Below are 25176 nucleotides of genomic sequence, written 5' to 3'. Positions count from 1 at the left end.
AACCTGTAACAAATTTAATTACAACAGAGTGAAACAAGAGTCTATGACGTTGAAATACCCTTAAAAATAGACTGAAACTCGACTCCATAACCCTTACTTCTCAGACGCACATGCGCTTTTAAAAATATGAAAAATGCATTTTGTGGTATTAGAAACATCAGGATGACCTGAAACACTTCGGTTGTAACGAAATGGACATTCTAAAAAATACAGTATAAGTAATATTTGATTCCAGTGATCATAACGGCTCTAACAGTGAAAAATATGTCTTAGTGTTTAAAAACTGGGGTCTGCCCCTTTAAGATAGTTCAAAGATTAGGACGATCAGAACCACGCACAAGACAAGAAAATGTTCTACTAATTATTCTACATCCTTCTCAAGAATAACAACGAAGGAAGGAAGGAAATGTTTTATTTAACGACGCACTCAACACATTTTATTTACGGTTATATGGCGTCAGACATATGGTTAAGGACCACACAGATATTGAGAGAGGAAACCCGCAGTCGCCACTTCATGGGCTACTCTTTTCGATTAGCAGCAATGGATCTTTTATATGCACACACATACATTACCTATACGTTTATTATAACATAGATATACTGCAATATATATATATATATATATATATATATATATATATATATATATATATATATATATATATATATATATATATATATAATAGACACACACACACAAACACACACACACACAAACACACACAAAGTGCACATGCATGTTTATGCAAGTAAGCGTGAGAAAAATAGGTCTAGTACAACCTCTGGACTTGCCCACGGCAATCGGGCAATGCCTTGGAGATTGCTGTGGAGTTTTCTATTCTCCCCGACACTTTTGTTTATGTGGACTACAAGTATACTCGATTTCTTTTTTCTACGGCATGTTTTTCGCCGTAGACATTTTCGTAATTGCGGGTGTTGTAGGAATACACATATGTCCATGTTCAAAACTAACACTGGTCACAGTAAACAGTACTCAGAGGCGGATCGGGGGGGGGGGGGGGGGGCAGGGGCCCGCCCCCCTAATATTTGCGATAGATATAATTTTATTATATATTAAATTATTTTGCTACGATCTCCCTCCAAACCTCCCCCAAAGTTCCCTTGGCATTCCACTTCGTGTCACTGCCCCCCCCCCCCAAATGGATTTTCTGGATCCGCCACTGGTAATAATGAATTTGTTCCATAATTGATGTTAAATAATTACATTTCCACAGTCACTGTTTCAAGTACTTGTAAATGAGTTTGTTTCTGTTGGACTGATATACTTTTTTTAGCTTCTTGTCACTGGTTTTGGTAAGATTTTCATGCATATGCTTGATAGTCCCTGAAATTAAAACATACCAGAAGTCAATTTTACTAGCATAGCAATACAAAATACATTATTATGTGAGCGGTTTCCAAATCAAACGCTACCCCCCCCCCCCCCCCCCCCCCATATATATGTGTCATCTGACCATTCAGAGACGGGACGTAGCCCAGTGGTAAAGCGCTTGCCTGATGTGCAGTCGATCTAGGATCGATCCCCGTCGGTGGGCCCATTGAATATTTCTCTTCTTGTCTAGTCATGTAGTTGACACTGACAGAGATACGTAATGTAAACTGACTCAGAGATGTCGAGTCGAATGGATGGTTGAATGGATGGATGGATGAATTAATGAATAAATGAATGAATGGATGACTGAATGAATGGATGACTGAATGAATGAATGAATGGACGGATGGATGGATGGATGAATGGATGAATGAATGAATGAATGAATGAATGAACGAAAGAATGAATGAATGAATGCTAAACGACACGCCGGTACAAAAATACTCATCGGCTACTGGGTAATACACTGACATAGATATGACGTCATACCTAACGTCGATGTCTGTATTGGACCTGACGACTAGCGAATATGATGACTCCAGGCCCGGCTTCTCCATGAAAATCACAGCCACGTAGTTACCAGGGCGCAGCACGTATTTGGCGTCGACGTCATTGGACACCATACATCGTGACGTCACACCATCTATCGTCTTCACACATTCTTCGTGGTATCGATGCACGTAGGTTAAGCCAATCGGTGCCTTCCCTTTCAGCTGTAATAAACAAATTAATTAATTAATTAATTAAACAAACAAATAAACAGATACATAAATAAATAAATAAGCAAACAAATAAATAGATAGATAAATAAATATGCAAACAAACTTTCAAATTAATTAATTATTAAATAAATAAATACGCAAACAAACAAATGAATGGATGAATGAATGAATTAATTAGTAAATAAATAAATAAATAAATATATAAATAAATAAATAAATAAATTGAAAAAAAACAAACAACAACACTAAAACAAAAAGGAACACTCGAATATTTGTTTAAGCCCCCCCCCACCCCAACCCAAAATAAAACCCCGAAGATAATGCATTGCCCCACCCCCAGCTAAATATCAAATTAAAATATAGCCACACACACACATGTCCACGATTCTGTTATTTTCCGACGCCTATCCATAGGCATTTAAAGTCAATGAATCAAGTTTCCCAGGTACGAATATTTGGTGATTCGAATAAAATTAATTTTTACTAATTACTAACACCAGTGACGCGTTCAGAAGGCCGAACGCTCGCGACCAGCTTGATTGGTGCCACTGTCTTTTTATCATATCATGTTCTGAAAAAAAAAAAAAAAAAAATCCCCGAACCCCCCCCCCCCCCCCCCCCCCCCCCCCCCACATGTCTGGCCAGCGACTGCGAACGCTCGATCTCTTAGACATGTGTGTTGGAACGTAGCCCAGTGGTAAAGCGTTCCCCTGATGTGTGGAAGGTTTGGGCTATTTCTCATATAAAAGTCCGTGGTATGTACTATCCTGTCTGCATATAAAACATCCCTTACAGCTAATGCAAAAAAAAAAAAAAACAAAAAAAAACATTAGCAAGTTTCGTCTCTTTGACAATGTGTCAAAATTACCAAATGTGATCTAGTGTCCTCCTTAAACCGGCCTCGGTGGCGTCGTGGTTAGGCCATCGGTCTACAGGCTGGTAGGTACTGGGTTCGGATCCCAGTCGAGGCATGGGATTTTTAATCCAGATACCGACTCCAAACCCTGAGTGAGTGCTTCGCAAGGCTTAATGGGTAGGTGTAAACCACTTGCACCGACCAGTGATCCATAACTGGTTCAACAAAGGCCATGGTTTGTGCTATCCTGCCTGTGGGAAGCGCAAATAAAAGATCCCTTGCTGCCTGTCGTAAAAGAGTAGCCTATGTGGCGACAGCGGGTTTCCTCTGAAAAACAGTGTCAGAATGACCATATGTTTGACGTCCAATAGCCGATGATAAGATAAAAAATCAATGTGCTCTAGCGGCGTCGTTAAATAAAACAAACTTTTTTAGTGTCCTCCTTGTACAAAACGAACTTTAAATTGTTCTTAAAAGTCTCTCCGAATGACCAGAAATACATTTGACTTGTTTAATCTTCAATATAGTTCATTAACATATCATTTAAAAAATTTAATTTATTTTAAAATCCCAAAAAAAACTACATATTTTAAAGGCCCACAATCCAAAACGTTTATCTTGATAAACTACTATCTCTAATTAGTACGAATGACATAAACAGGTAAGCTTTAATGGCACATATGAATGTATACAAAAGGGATTCCCCAACAATGCCACACAACTGGTATATCAAAGGCCGTAGTATGTGTTGTCCTGTCTGTGCGATTGTGTTGATAAAAATATATTGCTGTTAATGGGAAAATGCAGCAGATTTCCTCTGAGACAATATGTCAGAAATGCTAAACGTTTGACATGCAATGATGAATATTTTGAAAATGGTTTTTAAAAAAAAAAAAAAAAACTACAACAACAACCCATTCTTACTGGAAACAGCCTGATTCCTACAGCATGAGTGTACCCGGCACATGGATCTTGCAGCAAATGAAACACGACTGGCCGATCTGCAAACAGAAAACTGTACGTTTAGACTTTTTTCTCTCTTTGTTGGCGTCGTGGTTAGACCATCGGTCTACAGGCTGGTACGTACTGGGTTCGGATCAATGTGCTCTAATGGCGTCGTTAAATAAAACAAACTAAACTTGTTGAGGGGAGGGGGCGAGACATAGCCCAGTGGTAAAGCGTCCGCCTGATGCTTGGTCAGTCTTGGATCGATTCATGTCGGTGGATCCATTAGGCTATATTCTTGTTCCAGCCAATGCACCACGACTGGTACGTCAAAGGCCGTGGTAGTGCAATCCTATCTGTAAGATGATATATAATATAAAACAATCACTTGTTACTTATGTAAAAATGTAGCGGATTTCCTCTCTAAGCTTCGTGCTGGGGTCTCATTAAATATTCATTCATTCATTCTTTCATTCGTTCATTCATCATTCATTCCTTTCTGAGACTATATGTCAAAATTACCAAATGTTTGACATTCAATAGCCGGTGATTAATAAATCAACTTTACTTTACTGATTGGACTATGATGTAACTTGACCTTGAACTCCATTAACGTGCCAATATCCTATTTTGGTTCAGGCACGTCATCCGAAGCCCACCGGCCTTGGTGGTGTCGTGTTAAGACATAAGGCTGGTAGGTACTGGGTTCGCAGCCCGGTACTGGCTCCCACCCAGAGCGAGTTTTAACGACTCATTGGGTAGGTGTAAGATCACTACACCCTCTTCTCTCTCACTAACAACTAACAACTAACAACTAACTCACTGTCCTGGACAGACAGCCAAGATAGTTGAGGTGTGTGCCCAGGACAGCATGCTTGAACCTTAATTGAAAATTAACGAAAATAAGGAAAGAGAGAAATCCGAAGCCCAGTCTCCAGCATGGCCAGTGTCAGGGCTTGGGACAAGAGGAGGTAATTGCAGTTTCATCCGAAGCAATTCAGTCTCTGAGGCTATGAGAATATCCTCTAGATGGAAGGTCTCTGTTGGAGTAGGGCGGGATTTAGTTCAGTCGGTTGAGTGCTCGAATGCGGTGCTTGCGTCGCAGGATCGAACCACCTCTGTGGATCCATTTAGCTGATTGGGGTTTTTCTCGGTACAACCAGTGCACCACAACTGGTCAAAGGCCGTGGCATGTGCTTTCTTGTCTGTGGGAAGGTGCATATAAAAAAAACCCAAAAAAAAACCATGCTGCATTTGGAAAACAGTTGCGGGTTTTCTCTGATGACTACGTGTCAGAATTACCAAATGTTTGACATCCAATAGCCGAAGGGTGGGGCGTAGCCCAGTGGTAAAGCATTCGCTTGATGCGCGGTCGATCACCGTCAGTGGGCCCATTGGGCTATTTTTCGCTACAGCCAGTGCACCACGACAGGTATATCAAAGGCCGCGGTATATCAAAGGCCGCGGTATATGTTATCCTGTTTGTGGGATGGTGCATATAAAAGATCCCTTACTGCTGATCGAAAAGAGTAACCCATGAAGTGACGACAGCGTGTTTCCTCTCTCAATATCTGTGTGGTCATTAACAATATGTCCGACGCCATATAATTGTAAATAGAATGTGTTGAGTGCGTCGTTAAATAAAACATTTGCTTTCCTTTCTAATAGCCGATGAGTAAGTAATTAATGTGTTCCAGTGGTGTCGTTACACAAAACAAACTTTAACTGTTGGAGTAAATCAAATAAAATTTGTATTTTGGGGTAAATCAATGTCCTTTCCCCCCCCCCCCCCCCCCCCCCCTCCAATGGGTGCTTAAATAATGTCTCTGTGTATACATAGTAATACTGTGTCACATTAATTTACCTCTGTCTCTGATGCTGATTGAAAACTGCGGGTTGATAGGAAACGAGTTTTGGTAGAAAATCCTGCCTCCATCATTCACCCCGACAACCCAATTCCCAAACAGACACTTGATGTAAGCTGCAGATAAAGAAACTCAGACGCATGAAAAAAACGAAAAGAAGAGCCATGTTTTTTGTGGGGGTTTTTGGTGGGGTTTTTTTTGGGGGGGGGGGGGGGGGGGGTTTTTTTGGGGGGGGGGGGGGGTTGGGGGGGATTTTAATTGCGGAGTTTTCGTGGGTGTTTTTTTTAAAGGGGCGAGGGTTTGTTTTGGGGTTTTTGTCTTTTGAGTTAGTGATGGTTTTTCTTTGTCTGATGTTTGAGGGTTTTGGGGGTTTTCTTTTGTACGCAAAAATATGTTTAGATAGCGAGCTCAAAAAACGGAATGACAAATGCAGATGAAAAGAGTTGTACCTGCAACGGCTATCTTGACCTGCCATCTGAGGTACCATGGCAACAACAAATAGTGTTATAAATGCTATGGTAATACATTTTAATTCTTTATTACACACTTTGCTTGGACTTATTGTGAGTAATACCACCCAGCCTCGCGAGAAAAAATATAAAACTGAAATAAAGCTGAATTATAGGTAAACTAGCATGTTGGTGGTGGCGGTGGCGGTGGCGGTGGCGGCGGCGGCGGCGGTGGTGGTGGTGGTGGTGTGTGTGTGGGGGGGGTGTTTGTGATATGCGTTTCGTTGTTGTTGTTGCTGCTGTTGCTGTTGCTGTTGCTGTTGTAGGGTTATTGTGTTTGTTTTTTTATTGTTGCTGTATTGCTTTTTTTGGTGGAGGGTTTTGTTGTTTTTTGCGTGTGTGGTGGTTTGTTTGTGTGTGTGGGTGAGGGAGGGGCGGGGGTGGGGTGTATTTTAATGGGGGTGGGTATCTACTTTTTATTACTATGTTTTTTTTTTTGGGGGGGGGGGGGGGGTTAAATCACATTTAATATAAAAGCACCAGGGGCCGAATTTTCACAGCCTGTTTGTTGTGTTTATGTCTTACACACGTGTAACTACATACATTTACAATACTTAAACACACGCGTACAAGAAAAACAGGCATCGTAAATTCGGCCCGTGTTTAAACTGTACAGTTCTTATTATCATGTATCACATGAAATCAGATTCTGCTAGAATATCGCCGTGGAACTCACGGAGTTGAAGTTTGGTCAGTTTGTAGTCGAGATATTTCACTTGAGCACACGATCTGAATTGAATGTCGTCGCCCATCTCTCTGCAACAGAAACACAAACTAACTCCAGTATTTCGAATGTTTAAAGTGACTGACCCTAGTTTTTCGAACACTACAGCGTATTTGTCACTATAAGAGCCGGGTCTTTTTTTTTAATCATTGAAATCATACATCACTTAGATTTTATTGTTTAAATTATCCATTTCCGAACATCATAAGTATTTCAGATAATCTTGGTCTTTCTAATACCACGAAAAGTTTCTCTTTTTTTCTTTTTTCTTTCTTTTTCAAACCTCTCAGAAATATGGGTAATGGATACGAACTTTAGTCTACTTTTAAAGGGTATTTCCTCGTTTTAACGTCAAACACTATTGTTTTACTCTAGTGTAACGTTATCCAATTTATTGTAAAATTTCACGGGTTGAAATTAAATCTGCGACTTTAAGACAGATAGAGTGATCTTCTCATTGTGTATCTAGTTCCTAAGACAGTTGAAGGTGAAGAATCTTAAGGGGTTTTGTGTGGCGTATTTAGCTAATTTTACACTAATTTGTGATACATTAATACAAATGAATCGATCTCATATATCAGCTTTGCAAAATAGCTCGGCAATATCAGGTCGACGTAACAAATTTGATTAAATCAGCTAATCTAAAACAATCTTACAAGTTGATTGTCGGCAGCTAGATAGTGCCATCAAAAACAGATGAGTTTCACAAAGACAGCAAACCTGTCACCAGCTTTTGCCTCAAATGAACTTTGTTCTACTGATATATTAAATTATCTACTTGATCATCTGTTTCTGATCATATAGCTGAAGATATAATATTCATATTTCAAAGCAATGATTAATAATAAATCATTTTGGCTGGAAGCCGTCATTATGCAATGAATTTAATACAGTGTTATAAAGTAGGATATAATCTACCACGGCCTTTGATATACCGATTTGAGGCACTGGCTGGGACAGGGGTGGTGGTGGTGGAACTTACTTAATGTCCTTTAAAGCGTAAGGTGTGAAAATTCGAAGCAGAAATTCTTTTTCTTGTTTCTCATGTTTGGTTGACGGTATGACCACGTATTCGCCCGGATCGATCTGATAACGAAACGTCATCTGAACTGCATTTACGTACACTGTCGTTTCGTCTCCCAAATGTTCCACAGTAATAGCTTCAGGTATTTTTCCTATTACCTAAATTAAGGTAATAACTGTTACGGTTAAGGACCACACAGTTATTGAGAGAGGAAACCTGCTGTCACCACTTCATGGGCTACTCTTTCCGATTAGCAGCAAGGGATCTTTTATATACACCATCCCACAGACAGGATAGCACATACCACGGCCTTTGATATACCAGTCGTGGTGCACTGGCTGTGACGAGAAATAGCCAAATGGGTCCACCGACGGGGATCGATCCCAGACCGACCGCGCATCGAGCGAGCGCTGTACCACTGAGCTACGTCTCGCCCCTGGTTCAACAAAGGCCATGGTTTGTGCTATCCTGCCTGTGGGAAGCGCAAATTAAAGATCCCTTGCTGCTAATCGGAAAGAGTAGCCCATGAAGTGGCGACAGCGGGTTTCCTCTCAAAATCTGTGTGGTCCTTAACCATATATCTGACGCCATATAACCGTAAATAAAATGTGTTGAGTGCGTCGTTAAATAAAACATTTCTTTCTTTTTTCCACAGTAATAGCTTTAGGTATTTTTTCCTATTACCTACAATAAACAAACATAATTATTATCATCAACAGTACCACAGTAATAGATTTAGGCATTTTTCCTATTACATTAAATAAATAAATATAATCATTATCAGCACCAGTTCCTCAGTAATAGTTTTAAATATTTGTTCTATTACCTAAAACAAAATTATCATCTACAGTTCCACACTGATGGCTTTGGGTATTTTCATTTTACCTAAAAATATAATTGTCATCATCAACAGTTTTACGGTAAGTATTTTCCTATTACCTAATTATCATAATAAACAATTTAACAGTAGTATTGGTAGGTGTTTTTTCTAGTACCCAAAAACATAATAATTATCACCAACAGTTTCACGGTATCGCTTCAGGGATTTTTCCTAGAACTCCAAACATAATTATTAATCAACAGTTTAATAGAAATAGCAGTAGGGAGTTTTCCTATTACTAGTACCTAAAACAATAATTATCATAATCAACAGTTCCACAATAATAGCTGTCGGGATTTTTCCTATAACTCAAAATAAAATTATTAATCAACAATTTAACAGAAATAGCTGTAGTGATTTTTCCTATCACCTAATTCTAAAACATAACTGTCATTAATCAACAGTTTCACAGTAATTAAGCTTTTGATATTTTCCTATTACCTCAAAACATGCTTATCATAACATTATAACCGGAGAAATAACAACCACAATTTGTACAAATTCTCAAGGAGAAAGTATCTCACATTGAATTTGCAACAAACAGCGTATTTGAGATAATGGGATGGTCATAGTATAGATTCTACTACTAAACGAGAAGGTACGGGGATTTAACTTTAAACATGTGGCGGCACCTGATTCCCCTTCCTATATACGCCCTCTCTCTCTCTCTCTCTCTCTCTCTCTCTCTCTCTCTCTCTCTCTCTCTCTCTCTCTCTCTCTCTCTCTCTCTGTCTCTCTCTCTGTGTTTGTCTCCCTATCTGACTATTTTTTTTCTCTCTCTCTCTGTCTGTCTCTCTCTGTCTGTCTCTTTTTATCTGTCTGTCTGTCTGTCTGTCTGTCTGTCTGTCTGTCTCTCTCTCTCTCTCTCTCTGTCTCTCTCTCTCTCTCTCTCTCTCTCTCTCTCTCTCTCTCTGCCCCCCCCCTCGTCGGTCTGTCTGTCTGTCTGTCTGTCTCTCTCTCTGTCTCTCTCTCTCTCTCTCTCTCTCTCTCTCTCTCTCTCTCTCTCTCTCTCTCTCTCTCTCTCTCTCTCTCTCTCTCTGTGTTTGTCTCCCTATCTGACTATTTTTTTTCTCTCTCTCTCTCTCTTGTCAGTCTCTCTCTCTCTCTGTCTGTCTCTCTCTGTCTGTCTCTTTTTATCTCTCTGTCTGTCTGTCTGTCTGTCTGTCTGTCTGTCTGTCTCTCTCTCTCTCTCTCTCTCTCTCTCTCTCTCTCTCTCTCTCTCTGCCTCCCCCCGTCTGTCTGTCTGTCTGTCTGTCTCTCGTTCTCTCTCTCTCTCTCTCTCTCTCTCTCTCTCTCTCTCTCTCTCTCTCTCTCTCTCTCTCTCTCTCTCTCTCTCTCTCTCTCTCTCTCTCTCTCTCTCTCTCTCTCTCTCTCTCTCTCTCTCTCCCCCCAAATGTCGAAATAAACATATTATCCATCACTATGTATCAAAACCCCCATTAATTTTCTTTCCTGAGTGAGGATGGGGTAACGCGCAATAGAAATATTACAGAACATTTACAATCAATACTTATAATGATACTTATAATCTTAATAATTGCACAATGAGAAACCAAATGATTTTTTTTTTCTAGATTGATCACGTTTTTCTTAAAGTTTATTTTTATTTATTTATTTTATTTTTAATTACATAAAATACTAATTAATTATTTTAAAATTGTGTTCAATTTTAACAATATATAAGTTTGGTGGAAAGTAAGATAGTCGGGTAAACTAATTAATTATTTTAAAAATTGTGTTCAATTTTAACAATATATAAGTTTGGTGGAAATTAAGATAGTCGCTTAAACTAATTTAATTATTTTTTTAAATTGTGTTCAATTTTAACAATATACAAGTTTGGTGGAAATTAAGATAGTTGGGTAAACTATTCTCACCTTGTACAAGTCGCATGTAATAATGAATCGATCGTTTTTCTGGTGTCGCGTTCGCTGAATAATCTGTACGACCAATGGAATTTCACCGTATAGACAGTTACCTAGAAACGAAATGGCTTCGTTAGTAACCAATCAGATACATGGTTTATTTTTACCGTTCGACTTATTATTATACACTATTGGTGGGGGCGTGGTAAAGTGTTCGCCTGGAGTGCGAAAGGGTCGTGAGATCGATCGCCCTAAATGGACTGGGTGTTTCTCCATACCAATAAGTTAATTAAAACACGTTTTTGTTTTGTTTAACGACACCACTAGAGCACATTGATTTATCAATCATCGACTATTTGAAGTCAAACATTTGATAATTCTGACACATAGACTTACAGAAAGTTTGTTTGTTTTGATTAACGACATCACTAGAGCACATTGATTTATCAATCATCGGCTATTGGAAGTGAACCATTTTGGTAATTCTGACATATAGACTTAGAGAGGAAGCCCGCTACATTTTTTTCCATTAGTAGGCAGGATAGCACATACCACTGACTGGAACGAAAAATAGCCCAATGGTCTCATCGTCGGCGATCGATCCTAAAACGACCGCGCATCCAACCCAATATTATCCCAATCAGAAAGAAAGAAATGTTTTATTTAACGACGCACTCAACACATTTTATTTACGGTTATATGGCGTCAGACATATGGTTAAGGACCACACAGATTTTGAGAGGAAACCCGCTGTCGCCACTACATGGGCTACTCTTTCCGATTAGCAGCAAGGGATCTTTTATTTGCGCTTCCCACAGACAGGATAGCACAAACCATGGCCTTTGTTGAACCAGTTATGGATCACTGGTCGGTGCAAGTGGTTTACACCTACCCATTGATCCTTGCGGAGCACTCACTCAGGGTTTGGAGTCTGTATCTGGATTAAAAATCCCATGCCTCGACTGGGATCCGAACCCAGTATACCAGCCTGTTGACCGATGGCTAATCAGGACCCTACAACTGATAATGAATATTAAAAAGTGCACATATAACCTACTGTCAGATTATCGGATTACATTTCGTTTTGCAATTATGTATGTATTGTGGAGAAGGCCTAGTAAGTTGGAAAAACTTGTGCCCAATTCATTTGCTTTTCAAAAGCAAAAAAAACCCCACATTAAGTTTGTTTTGTTTAACGACAACACTAGAGCACATTGATTTATTAATCATCGGCTATTGGATGTCAAACACATGGTCATTTTGACAAAGTCATAGAGAGAAAACCCGCTGCATTTTTCCATTAGTAGCAAGGGATCCCATAGATAATCCATTAATAGCAAGGGATCTTTTATATGCACCATTCCACAGACAAGATAGCACATACCAAGGCATTTGATATACCAGTCGTGTTTCAAAAGCAATAAAATATGTTTCGATTAAAGTGACAGATCCTAGTTTTTACACACTACGGCATATTTTTCACTATTAAAGCTGTTTTTGATAATTGAAGTAATGCATTATTTATATTTCATTGTTTATATTATCCATTTCCATCATCCTGGTGCCCGCCCCTCCCCCTAAATTTTGCGATAGTTATAATTTTATTATATATTAATTTTCATTTTTTTACGATGCCCCTCCAAACCTCCCTTGGCATTCCACCTCACGTCACTCCCCCCCCCCCCCCCCATCCCCAATGGATTTTCTGGATCCGCCACTGCTTAGTGTCTGTCCCTTTTTACGGGTTGAAACCAGGGTCTACGACTTTAAACTGACCTGTCGTATCTTCTGGTACAGTGAACTGAAAACGAGGGTTCTTCATTCTGTTATGGAAGCCGCCAGATTTTTTACCAAGCCATTCCCCGTTGATATTCGTAACGTATTCTGGACACCGACAAAGACAGAAACAGAAACAAAACAACGTTTGAATAAAATAAATAACAAATTATTATTCTAGCTAGAACAGGGCCGAGTTCAGCCAGAGAAGAGCAGGAAAAAACGTCCGCTAGACTGGTTTATGCGCTTCACGGTAACATTGACCGTATTTGTTAGGTTATCCCTATCCCGAGTCAGACCCCTTAAATCAAATAATTCTTTGTAGACTTCGTTTAGAATGCAGTGACCTCAACGCTCATAGATATACAAGACATATTTATGATAATTCCATTTGTAGTTGTGGACACCCATATGAAGATACGTTATATTTCCTATTTGTCTGTCCTCTATATGATAACATTCGTACAACAATGTATTTTTATAATGGTGGTTTTGATCTCCATACAGTGCTATATGGTAATAATGATTACCCTCTGGACCTTAATTTACGTATAGCAGAATCCATTCATAACTTTTTCGAATTGTCAAAACGCTTCACGTTTTAATTTCTTAAAGCCATTTATCGTACATCACATTGTCATTTGCAGGTTTGGCTGCTGTACTGTGGGCGGTGGACGAGAATCACTGATGTAAGTTAATCTTAGGAAATCTGGTATTTATGTACGTGGGTACGTGTACGCATGGACAAGTATATTAATTTAACGGTCATTTAGACTTGTTTTTATGTTTGAGTGCAAATTATGTAACTGTTTCTAATTCTCTGAAGAACATGTCAACTGATATATGTGTATATTATAAATTGTATGTAACAATGTATGTGTGGAGAGGCATTAATATAGGCCAATGGCATGTTTGCCAATCCATTTCTTTTGTGAAATAAATATTGTTTAAACCAGTCAGACCCCCCGATCCTATCGGAGGCCGGACTCGTGATAGGCGTGTTCGAAACTCTAGTGGTATATGGGCACATTAAACCAGTTATTAAGCTAAGCTTAACGGTACTCCTAGCTCGAGTGTCCAAAATACGCATTTGTTTCCTAAATCTGATTTCACAGATCGTTAGTTCGATTATTCCCGAGTCGAATCATGACAGTAAACTTACATGTTGTTAACCGGTATCGACACTGGACGAAGAAACCCGACGCCCCTGTTTGAAACTCCATTATTGTTGTGCTGACACAGGAAAAAATGATGGGGACGTGACTCGATTGGCGACTCGGGAATGATCGAACTAAAGGTCTGTAGCATCAGATTTAAGTGGAAATGTGTATTTCAAACAATGTTACTGGCTACCATTTTATGTCGACGATTGCCGAAGTATTACACACAGTTATCTCTAGCGTTATTCTCGCATATAAAAGAATAACGCTAGAGCACACTCGATCTATGGTAAACCAGATGGTCACGTCGGGAACCAATCAAATAGTTCGCGAACGTTAGAGAAAACGTTTGCTGGCTATCTCTCTCTCTTCATGCTCATTCTCTCTCTCTCTCTCTCTCTCTCTCTCCTCTCTCTCTCTCTCTCTCTCTCTCTCTCTCTCTCTCTCTCTCTCTCTCTCTCTCTCTCTCTCTCTCTCTCTCTCTGTCTGTTAGGATGTGAATCAAATACATTTAGCAACTCACTTAAGGGATCAATAGTGATATCCAAGTTATCTGGAGTGACGGCGCAGATTGTTATGTGCGAGAAGTAGGTCAGGAAGTCTCTGAGACACACCCAGAACTCGCCCTTCCTGCCATCGGGTTCCTTCAATACCTGTTCCACATAATTCCATTCTTTACTCCTGCAAAATAATTTGCGTCAAGTCTTCAAGGGATTGTTTTGCACAAACTCTTCAAGGGATATGTTTTACACAACTCTTCAAGGGATTGTTTCGTACAAACTCTTCATAGGATATGTTTTGCACAGACTCTTCAATGGATATTTTTGGGCAATCTCTTCAAAGAATTATTGTATCACACAAACTCTTCCAAGGAATACGTTTTGCACAAACTCTTCAAGAGATTGTTTTGCACAAACTTTTCAAGGGATTGAGGGATACGTTTTGCACAAACCCTTCAGAGGATTACTTCGCACAAGCTCTTGAAGGGATTGTTTTGCACAAACTCTTGACGGGATTGTTTTGCACAAACTCTTGAAATGATTGTTCTGCACAAACTCTTGAAGGGATTGTTTTGCACAAACTCTTGAAGGGATTGTTCTGCACAAACTCTTGAAGGGATAGTTTTGCACAAACTCTTGAAGGGATTGTTTTGCACAAACTTTTCAAGGGATTGAGGGATACGTTTTGCACAAACTCTTCAGAGGATTACTTCGCACAAGCTCTTGAAGGGATTGTTTTGCACAAGCTCTTGAAGGGATTGTTTTGCACAAGCTCTTGAAGGGATTGTTTTGCACAAGCTCTTGACGGGATTGTTCTGCACAAACTCTTGAAGGGATTGTTCTGCACAAACTCTTGAAGGGATTGTTCTGCACAAGCTCTTGAAGGGATTGTTTAGCACAAGCTCTTGAAGGGATTGTTTTGCACAAGCTCTTGAAGGGATTGTTTTGCACAAGCTCTTGAAGGGATTGTTTTGCACAAGCTCTTGACGGGATTGTTCTGCACAAACTCTTGAAGGGATTGTTCTGCACAAACTCTTGAAGGGATTGTTCTGCACAAACTCTTGAAGGGATTGTTCTGCATAAACTCTTGAGGGGGTTGTTCTGCGCAAACACTTCAACGAATGTTTCGGACAAAATTTTCAAGGGATATTTTTGGACCAACTCTTGAATGAATATGTTTCGCACAAAATCTTCAATGGATATGTAGTCTGTGCTATTCTTACTGTGGGATGGTGCATATAAAATATCCCTTGCTACTAATGGAATACAATGTAGCGGGTTTTCTTTCTAAGACTTAGTCAATACGTCAAAATGACTACATATAAATGTTTGACACACAAGAGCCGGTGATTAATAAATCCATATTTTCTTGTGATGTCATTAAACAAAACAAACTTTAAACTGTTCTTCTCTGTGACAAGTGTTTGAATTTAGAAATAATCCAAAAATGCCACTTGAAGGTAGTACTAAACCAAATAACTTCCGGCCGGTTCAAAGTTCGAGGTGCACTCAACTTTTGATAGAGAAGTTAACACCACAAGTCCTGTGATTGGTTATAAATGTGAGTGTGTTGGTTGTAAAACAAAATAGTTTCATCTTGGCAAAAATTGTATGCAGTTTTATTTCATCTAGTACCAATGTGTCAAGTAGCCTTGTGCTTGAAACATGTAGGCCTATGGGGTACCTGTAATAAAAAAAGTCCTCAAATTTTGTGCGGAACTTGGGTAGTCATAGACGCTACCCGTTATCTCTGAAATGAGCAGCAGACCCCTATTTCTTTTCTGATTTATGTTAAGGGTGAGGGATAGTACTGTTTATGTCGATTGATACGCAGCAGGTAGGAGGTTTAGCCTGATATGTTACTATTGTCGTCTATGGGATTTGATTTGGTGGTGTACACCCTGAAGTGATTAATCTTATTACCTACGTCAACTCAGACGAGCCCTCAATCATTTTAATATTCCACTCCTCTATACGGTTTTTTTGTTTGTTTGTTTGTTTGTTTGTTTGTTTTTGTTTAACGACACCGCTAGAACACATTGATTTATTCATCATCGGCTACTGTCAAATATGTTTATAAGTCTGACATATAGTCTTAGAGAGGAAACCCGCTACATTTGTCCATTGGTAGCACGGGATATTTTATATGCACAATACCATAGACAGGATAGCACACACCACGGCTTTTAATGTACCAGTCGTGGTGCACTGGCTGGAGCGAGGAATAGCCCAATGGGTCCACCAAGGGAGATCAATCCCATCCCAGACCAACCGCACATCAAGCGAGCGCTTTACCACTGGGCTTTATCCCCCCCCCCCCCCCCCCCCCCATCCTCCCCCATATGGATAAATCTGAATACTTTGTACATTAAACATTTTTATTAGAAACAGTCGCAGTTAAAAGATCGCTGAAAGGTCGTGACCTCAGATTGTTCAGTATTACTGAATCTGCTTTTTTATAGCTAATTATTACCGACATAACGCTGGTAGGTACAGGGTTCGCAGCCCGATACCGGCTCCAGCCCAGAGCGAGTTTTAACGACTCAGTGGGTAAGCATAAAGCCCTGGCCACACTGTCAAGAATCGTCTGGCCGGATCCACGACGGATGAAAACCTCACGGATGACCCCGGATACGGGTTAGTTGACAACGGGGAGCGGTACGGGTTGCTACGGGTCGCACTGGCTGGAACGTGAAATAGCCCAATGGGTCCACCGATGGGGATCGATCCTAGAGATATACTAGAAAGCAGAAGAGGAAGTAGTAGTATTACCGGGCACTCCACGCTCCTGTCCATCGGGGATGTACCCAAAGATTCCCAACCTTCAACAAAGGAACTTCTCTCAAATTGTCTCTTCCGAAAACCTATAATCAGAAGAAAACAAGTCTAAGGCCCAAAACACACCAAAGCTGGGTCTGGGTCTGGATCTGGGTCTGGGGCTGGGGCTGGGTCTGGGTCTGGGTCTGGGTCTGGGTCTGGGTCTGGGTCTGGGTCTGGGTCTGGGTCTGGGTCTGGGTCTGGATCAGGGTCTGGATCTGGATCTGGGTCTGGGGTCTAGGTCTGGATCAGGGTCTGGATCTGGATCTGGGTCTGGGGTCTAGGTCTGGGTCTGGGTCTGGGTCTGGGTCTGGATCTGGATCTGGGTCTGGGTCTGGGTCTGGGACTGGGTCTGGGTCTGGGTCTGGGTCTGGGTCTGGGTCTGGATCAGGGTCTGGATCTGGATCTGAATCAGGGTCTGGGTCTGGGGTCTAGGTCTGGGTCTGGATCAGGGTCTGGGTCTGGGTCTGGGTCTGGGTCTGGGTCTGGGTCTGGATCTGGGTCTGGGTCTGTGACAATTACGATCAATGTGACAAAACACACCGCATCTATGCTGGTCTATACTACAGATATGGCAACAGACGACAAAAAACATTTCATTCTTTTCAACTTATTTCCGTGCTTATATCCAATTAAAATTCAAGCACGCTGTCCTGGGCACACACCTCAGCTATCTGGGCTGTCTGTCCAGGACAGTGGGTTAGCTGTTAGTGGTTAGTGAGAGAAGGGGTTGTAGTGGTCTTACACCTACCCGTTGAGTCGTTAAAACTCGCTCTGGGTGGGAGCCGGTAGCGAGCTGCGAAGCCTGTACCCACCAGCCTGTAGTCCGATGGCTTAACCACTGCGCCACCGAGACATAGAACAAGTAACTGACTTTTTAAAGAAAAACAAAAACAAAACAAAGCAAAAAGAAAGAAAAAAAAAAGAAAAAAGAAAGAAAAAAAGTAATGACTGGCAGCTGCGCAATGTTCGAGCCTTTTTTCTTTCTTTCTTTTTTTTTCCAATTTTCTTAATAAACAACAGGAAATATATTTATTATATGCATAGCAATAAAATATATAGATCCACAGAAACCATAAAAGTGATATTCGGTGAAAAGTCGTATTTTCACTGTATTTTAGTTAAGTGAAAATATAGAAATGATATTTATATCTTTGTGAACATTCATGATTCAGTCATCTCCCATGTAAATTATTACAAGTTTAAAAAGTAAAGTTTGTTTTATTTAACGACGCCGCTAGAGCACATTGATTTTTTTATCTTATCATCGGCTATTGGACGTCAAACATATGGTCATTCTGACACTGTTTTTCAGAGGAAACCCGCTGTCGCCACATAGGCTACTCTTTTACGACAGGCAGCAAGGGATCTTTTATTTGCGCTTCCCACAGGCAGGATAACACAAACCATGGCCTTTGTTGAACCAGTTATGGTCGGTGGTCACTGGTCGGTGCAAGTGGTTTACACCTACCCATTAAGCCTTGCGAAGCACTCACTCAGGGTTTGGAGTCGGTATCTGGATTAAAAATCCCATGCCTCGACTGGGATCCGAACCCAGTACCTATCAGCCTGTAGACCGATGGCCTGCCACGACGCCACCGAGGCCGGTATATTACAAGTTTAAGTTTGATGCTTTAAAAGTAATTTAAACAATTGTACCTATAAAAAAAAAGGATATGAAGTGCAATTACGATCAAATATTTAAAACTAATTAATTACGAAGCCAAATAATGATGACACAGTGTCCTATCGATGGTGGTAAGTTTTTAAACCTGCCGTTTGATTCGTTTTGTTTTAGTGGGGTTTTCTTTTTGGGAGGATCGTTTTGTCAGGTATGTTTGCACAGCAGTATTATGAAATAATTATTAATTAAATAATTAAATAAAGATACTTTTTATTCGTATTTCATTTTAAAATTCCATGGTCAAGTAAATTTTCAACAAAAGTTCAACCGGAAGAAATATATCATGGCATTACGTGTTTTCGATAGGATCAGCGAAAGATATTAACAAAAAAGCGAAAGATATTGTCAACAACTAGGAAAAATGTATATAATAAATAGACCATTTCATGGTGTTTTTTCGAATACGATTTTTATGTCAACTCGTGATGTGTTAAAACCATATTTTCACGAATTGTGATTTTGTAAAAATAAATAAAAGAAGGTATGTAACTTCACATACGTTTTCGCTTCCTATTTATTGCACGAGATTTATTTTGCGCTAGAATATATACCATGAGCCGTTGTTTTATTTTGTTTTGTAGAGAAATGTTTTTTTGGTGTGTTTTTTCTGTTGTTTGTTTTGTGTTTGTTTTTGTTGTTGTTGTTGTTGTTTTCTTGGGGTTTTGTTGTTGCTGTTTTAATGTAATTATTTTAGTTTTTTGTTGTTATTGTTGTTGTGTGTGTGTTTTTTTTTTATTCAGTTGTTCTTGGTCCCCACCCCCGTTTTCTTTCTATATATATTTTAATTATTTGTTAATTATACTTTAAAGCATGCGTGGTCTTAAGCGCATTGCAGAGTATGTTAAATTTAAAAAAAAAATCCCCACGAAGACGTAACCGAGTGATAAAATAGCTCGCATGATGCGCGGTCGGTCTAGGATCGATCCCCATCGGTGGGCCCATCTCTTTCCGGCCAGTGCACCACAAGTGATACATCAAAGGCCGTGGTATGTGCTATCCTGTATGTGGGATTGTACATATAAAATATCCCTTGCTACTAATAGAAACAAAATGTAGCGGATTTCCTCTCTGAGACGATATGTCAAAATTAACAATGTTTAATATCCAACAGCCGGTTATTAATAAATCAATGTGCTCTAGTGGTGTCGTTAAACAAAAATAAAAACAAACTTGAGTGAAGAAGCCTGATCCCCAACGGTGACGTAAAACACTTTATTACCCATATGGTTAAAAATATCTTGGTACATATCAAAGTCAATCTAATTAAAATTAGCTCCACTATTACATGTGGATCTAAAGACAGCCACTTGGAGCTCATGTCCACCAATCAAAACCTTACTTGCAGAATCCTGCCAGTGATATGTCCCACTAGCACGCCAAGGTGAGACGTAACACTTCGTGACGTCATCGATTGGCGCACGAAAACCTTTCAGGAACGTCAACCAAACGAATTGAGTGATATAAATCAAGAAGGATTAACGGTAATAAATAGGATATTAAACTGGCTACCATTTCGTATCATGTTTATGTTCCTCGATAAATAATTTTCATTGTCACTCACTCAAGCTCATGACAACTGAAAATTATTTCACTCGGGACATAAACATGATAAGAAATGGAAGCTTGTTTAATATCCTATTAAAAAAAAATATATATTCAAAACTGTACTTACCACTCCTGCGTCATTTACTGTGTAATACTGGTTGCCTACCAATCCTTGGTGTTTGTTATATTTGTACTGAAAACAAACAGAAAAGACAGACGATGGTCAAGATAGTTTATCAGAGGCGGATCTAGGGGAGGGGAGGGACCCGCCCCCCCCCCCTTACATTTTGTGATAGTTATAATTTTATTATATATTAATTTTCATTTTTTTTTACGATCCCCCTCCAAACCTCCCATAAAGTTCGCTTGGCATTCCACCTCATGTCACTGCCCCCCTCCCCTAAATGGATTCTCTGGATCCGCCACTGTTTATTAAAATATCACCGCATTACAGGAGAATAAAAACAACAAGTACACGTTCAATCAGTATAAATAATAAAACATGTTTTATGTAGATTAGTATGTTTATATCCAGTTCTAGCCTGCACCAACATTCTTTTTGTGTGTGTGTTTGTTTTTGTTTGTTTGTTTGTTTGTGTATCGGACTCGGTGGCGTAGTGGTTAGGCCATCGGTCTGCAGGCTGGTAGGTACTGGGTTCGGATCCCAGTCGAGGCATGGGCTTTTTAATCCAGATACCAACTCCAAACCCTGAGTGAGTGCTCCGCAAGGCTCAATGGGTAGGTGTAAACCACTTGCACCGACCAGTGATCCATAACTGGTTCAACAAAGGCCATGGTTTGTGCTATCCTGCCTGTGGGAAGCGCAAATAAAAGATCCCTTGCTGCTAATCGGAAAGAGTAGCCCATGTAGTGGCGACAGCGGGTTTCCTCTCAAAATCTGTGTGGTCCATAACCATATGTCTGACGCCATATAACCGTAAATAGAATGTGTTGAATGCGTCGTTAAATAAAACATTTCTTTCTTTTTTCTTTGTTTGTTTATTTGATTATATGTTTGTTTGTTTGTTTTATTCGTTAGTTGGTGGGTTTTATTTTTATGTGTGTGTGTGTGTGTGTGTGTGTGTGTGTGTGTGTGTGTGTGTGTGTGCGTGCGTTTGTTTCTTTGCTTCATTTTGTTTTTGTGTTGTTTCTGTGGGTTTTGTTTTGTTGTTGTTGTTTGGGGTTATTGTTTTATTTTTTTTTTTTTTTTTTTTTTTTTTTGGGGGGGGGAGATTTTCGGGGGTATCAATAATTTTACTTTGGCTTCATTAAAAATGAAATGAAATGAAATGTGTTTCTCAAATCTAATAAACCAGTTCTATTTTTATATGCAATTTGATAAAAAAACAAAAAAACAAAAAAAACAATGATTAAGATAAGTATAAAACACATCATTTCAGTCGACAGCTTGTCGCTAACGTTCGCTAGACTGATTTTAACGCTACACAGTATAATGCCGCTCAGTTCAGTCGACCGCTTGTCGCTAACGTTCGCCAGACTGATTTTAACGCTACACAGTATAATGCCGCTCAGTTCAGTCGACAGCTTGTCGCTAACGTTCGCTAGACTGATTTTAACGCTACACAGTATAATGCCGCTCAGTTCAGTCGACCGTTTTGTCGCTAATGTTTGCTAGACTGATTTTAACGCTACACAGTAAACCGAATTACCACTACGAGAACTAGTTTGCAAACGTTAGCGAAAAAAAGGCTAGCTTAACTTGGGCTGGTATATACATACACGTGTACATATGAGTATATGTAAATTATACTGTACCTGTGCGTGTCTGTGCATGTGCATTAGTGTTTGTGTGTGTGTATGTGCATATGTTATTGCGTCTGTGTGTGCGCGCGAGTGTGCGCGTGTGTGTTTGTATGTCTGTCTGTGCTCCCCCCCCCCCCCCCCTCTCTGTCTCTCTCCCTCTCTCTTTGGTAATTGTTACATATAGTCTTAGAGAGGCAATCCGCTACATATGTCCATTAGTAGCAAAGGATATTTTATATGCACCATCCCACAGACAGGATAGCACATACCTTAGCCTTTGATATACCAATCGTGGTGCACTGGCTAGAATGAGAAATAGCCCAATGGGCTCACCGACGGGGATCGACCCTAGACCGACCGCGGGTCGGGCGAGCGCTTCACCACTAGGTTACGTTCCGCACTATTTACAGCGGCGCCAAATAACCTACTGAAAGAAAGCATGAGACAAATCCGCCTTTTCTCAGGCTGTTTCTGATGTTTATGAATATATCCAGATCTTCGGGTTTCTGCTTCTGAAAATCCACCCTCTCGGCCACCCCTCCAGTCAGGGCAAGGTAGGCATCCCCAGGCTCTCCGCCGTATATGGCACTGTAAGAACCGCTGAGTCTGAAATGAAAATTAAAACAAAAGTCCTACAGAGGATCATGGAACAATGGTTCCCTTGTTCTAAAGTCACAGACCCTAGTTTCAGTTCGTGAAAATGGACACTAAGTTTGGTTAACTTAATCTCAGGGGCGTAGGCTAGGGGGGTTCGGGGGGTTCGGACCAACCCCCCCCCCCCCCCCCCCCCCCCCCGCTGAAGCAAATGGTTCGCTTTTAAAACTAAAACATACAGGTTTATACATATGGGGTTTCTGGTGGTGCAAAAACAAAATAGACCCCCCCCCCCCCCCCCCAGGTCCAGATCACGCTACGCCCCTGAATCTACAATGCTGTAACACATATAGATAAATTTACAGTAAATGTCTTTAAACATAGACTAGAGATCGTCTTCGTAACCGTTCCTTCTCAGATATAGACTAGAGATCGTTTTCAAAAGCGTTACCTCTCATAGATACGTGAGGTTTGTTTTTAATATGAAAAATGCATTTCGTGGTATTAGAAACACCAGGAAGACCAGAAATGCATCAGATGTACGGAAATAGATAATATAAATGGTAAAATCGAAGTAATGTCTGACTTCATAGTGAACAAAGTATACAGTAGGGTTTAAAAACTAGGTCTGTCGCTTTAAACAGCATGCAGATGGTGGGATAGAAAGAAAGAAATGTTTTATTTAACGACGCACTCAACACATTTTATTTACGGTTATATGGCGTCAGACACATGGTTAAGGACCACACAGATTTTGTGAGGAAACCCCTGTCGCCACTATATGGGCTACTCTTTCCGATTAGCAGCAAGGGATCTTTTATTTGCGCTTCCCACAGGCAGGATAGCACAAACCATGGCCTTTGTTGAACCAGTTATGGATCACTGGTCGGTGCAAGTGGTTTATACCTACCCATTGAGCCTTGCGGAGCACTCATTCAGGGTTTGGAGTCGGTATCTGGATTAAAAATCCCATGCCTCGACTAGGATCCAAACCCAGTACCTACCAGCATGTTGACCGATGGCCTAACCACGACGCCACCGAGGCTGGTATGGTGGGATAGCTGAACAGATACCGATGGATAAATACTTAACAACATGCATACATAAACAACAAGCGTTTTCACACTACATATATAGCAATACGTGTCGCCTACTGGACCCAACACATTTCACAACTCATATATTAAAGTTTGTTGTGTTTAACGACACCACTAGAGCACATTGATTTATTAATCATCGGCTATTGGATGTCAAACATATGGTCATTTTAACACAGTCATAGAGATGAAACCCGCTACATTTTTCCATTAGTAGCAAGGGATCTTTTATATGCACCATCCCACGAACAGGATAGCACATACCACGGCCTTTGATATACCAGTCGTGGTGCACTGGCTAGAACGAGAAATAGTCCAATAGGCTCCCCGACGGAGATCGATCCTAGACCGACCGCACATCGAGTGAGTGTTTTCCCACTGGACTACATCCTGGCCCCTATATTAAAGGGCTATAACTTTGGGGGGAAATGGGTAAGTCACCATGACAGTCAAACTTGATCTGTAACAGTACGTGGTAAAGCTATGCGAAAAAACCCCAGGTAATCTCAATATCTTGAGGCATTCGGGAAAAACAAGTGCGATAAAGAAATATTCGTATCTCCTAAGTTCAAGGACCATAACTCTATAAAATAAAATAAAAAGTAAATCGCCACGAACGTCAAACTTGATCTGTAACGGTACATGATTTCAGCTCTGTATCTTGAGGCTTTCCTAATTTGTTTTTGAAAGTCCGGAAAACTATATATGTATTCTCGACTCGGTCTTATTTACCGTTAACTTATGCATCACAATACTCAGTCTTATTTACCGTTAACTTATGCATCACACGACTCAGTCTTATTTACCGTTAACTTATGCATCACACGACTCAGTCTTATTTACCGTTAACTTATGCATCACAAAACTCAATCTTATTTACAGTTAACTTATGCATCACACGACTCAGTCTTATTTACAGTTAACTTATGCATCACAGAGTAATCAGTTTCAAGTCGACAAACGTCACAGTGCCTGCGGCGATCGAATAATCACCTAGGAGCGAACAATGTGTCTTTAAATCGATATCACACATATGTGTGTTATTGGTGTATGTTATCATAAACAATGAATAATGTTCTTACCAATGAAACGTATATATTACATGTAGCAGGCCCTTTAATACGAAAGACCGGGAAGCAAATTGCTGTGACGTCACAACTACGGTGTGGTTGTAAAACCTATCTTTATTTCAACGTATAGAATAAAATAACATAGAATAGATGTTTAACGACACCCCAGCACAAAAAATACATAGGCTATTGGGTGTCAAACTATGGTAAATGCAAAACGAATGTGATGAACAACATAAAAATTCAAGAGTTTAACTAAAGAATTAAGTGGATACACTGAAATTTAAGTGGTCCAAACTAATCTAGAAATGACCTTTAAATAATTGATTTAGTTAATATACCACGCAGTGGCATAGCAAAGGGGGGGGTCACGCCCACCCTCC

General features: G+C 40.1%; 1 protein-coding gene across 1 annotated transcript in view; it reads right to left on the bottom strand.

The window, feature by feature from the left end:
* Nucleotides 1–1101: 1101 nt before the first annotated feature.
* Nucleotides 1102–25176, bottom strand: part of LOC121381495 (calpain-8-like) — a 25495-nt gene continuing 1420 nt past the window's right edge. Inside the window, exons 2-13 of the mRNA XM_041510815.1 lie at nucleotides 22461–22638; nucleotides 20396–20461; nucleotides 16995–17086; nucleotides 14246–14403; nucleotides 12563–12670; nucleotides 10799–10899; nucleotides 8000–8199; nucleotides 6970–7049; nucleotides 5784–5900; nucleotides 3899–3975; nucleotides 1886–2109; nucleotides 1102–1348 (exon numbers count right to left, since the gene is read on the bottom strand). Coding sequence (XP_041366749.1) covers nucleotides 1327–1348; nucleotides 1886–2109; nucleotides 3899–3975; nucleotides 5784–5900; nucleotides 6970–7049; nucleotides 8000–8199; nucleotides 10799–10899; nucleotides 12563–12670; nucleotides 14246–14403; nucleotides 16995–17086; nucleotides 20396–20461; nucleotides 22461–22638 — 1423 coding nt within the window. The 3' untranslated portion in view covers nucleotides 1102–1326. The remainder of the gene's footprint in view (nucleotides 1349–1885; nucleotides 2110–3898; nucleotides 3976–5783; nucleotides 5901–6969; nucleotides 7050–7999; nucleotides 8200–10798; nucleotides 10900–12562; nucleotides 12671–14245; nucleotides 14404–16994; nucleotides 17087–20395; nucleotides 20462–22460; nucleotides 22639–25176) is intronic.

This window comes from Gigantopelta aegis, chromosome 9 (genome assembly GCF_016097555.1).
Source record: "Gigantopelta aegis isolate Gae_Host chromosome 9, Gae_host_genome, whole genome shotgun sequence".
In the NCBI taxonomy this organism is placed as follows: Eukaryota; Metazoa; Mollusca; class Gastropoda; order Neomphalida; family Peltospiridae; genus Gigantopelta; species Gigantopelta aegis.
Note: the sequence above shows the minus strand (reverse complement) of the source record. Positions and strands in the feature narration are given on the sequence as shown.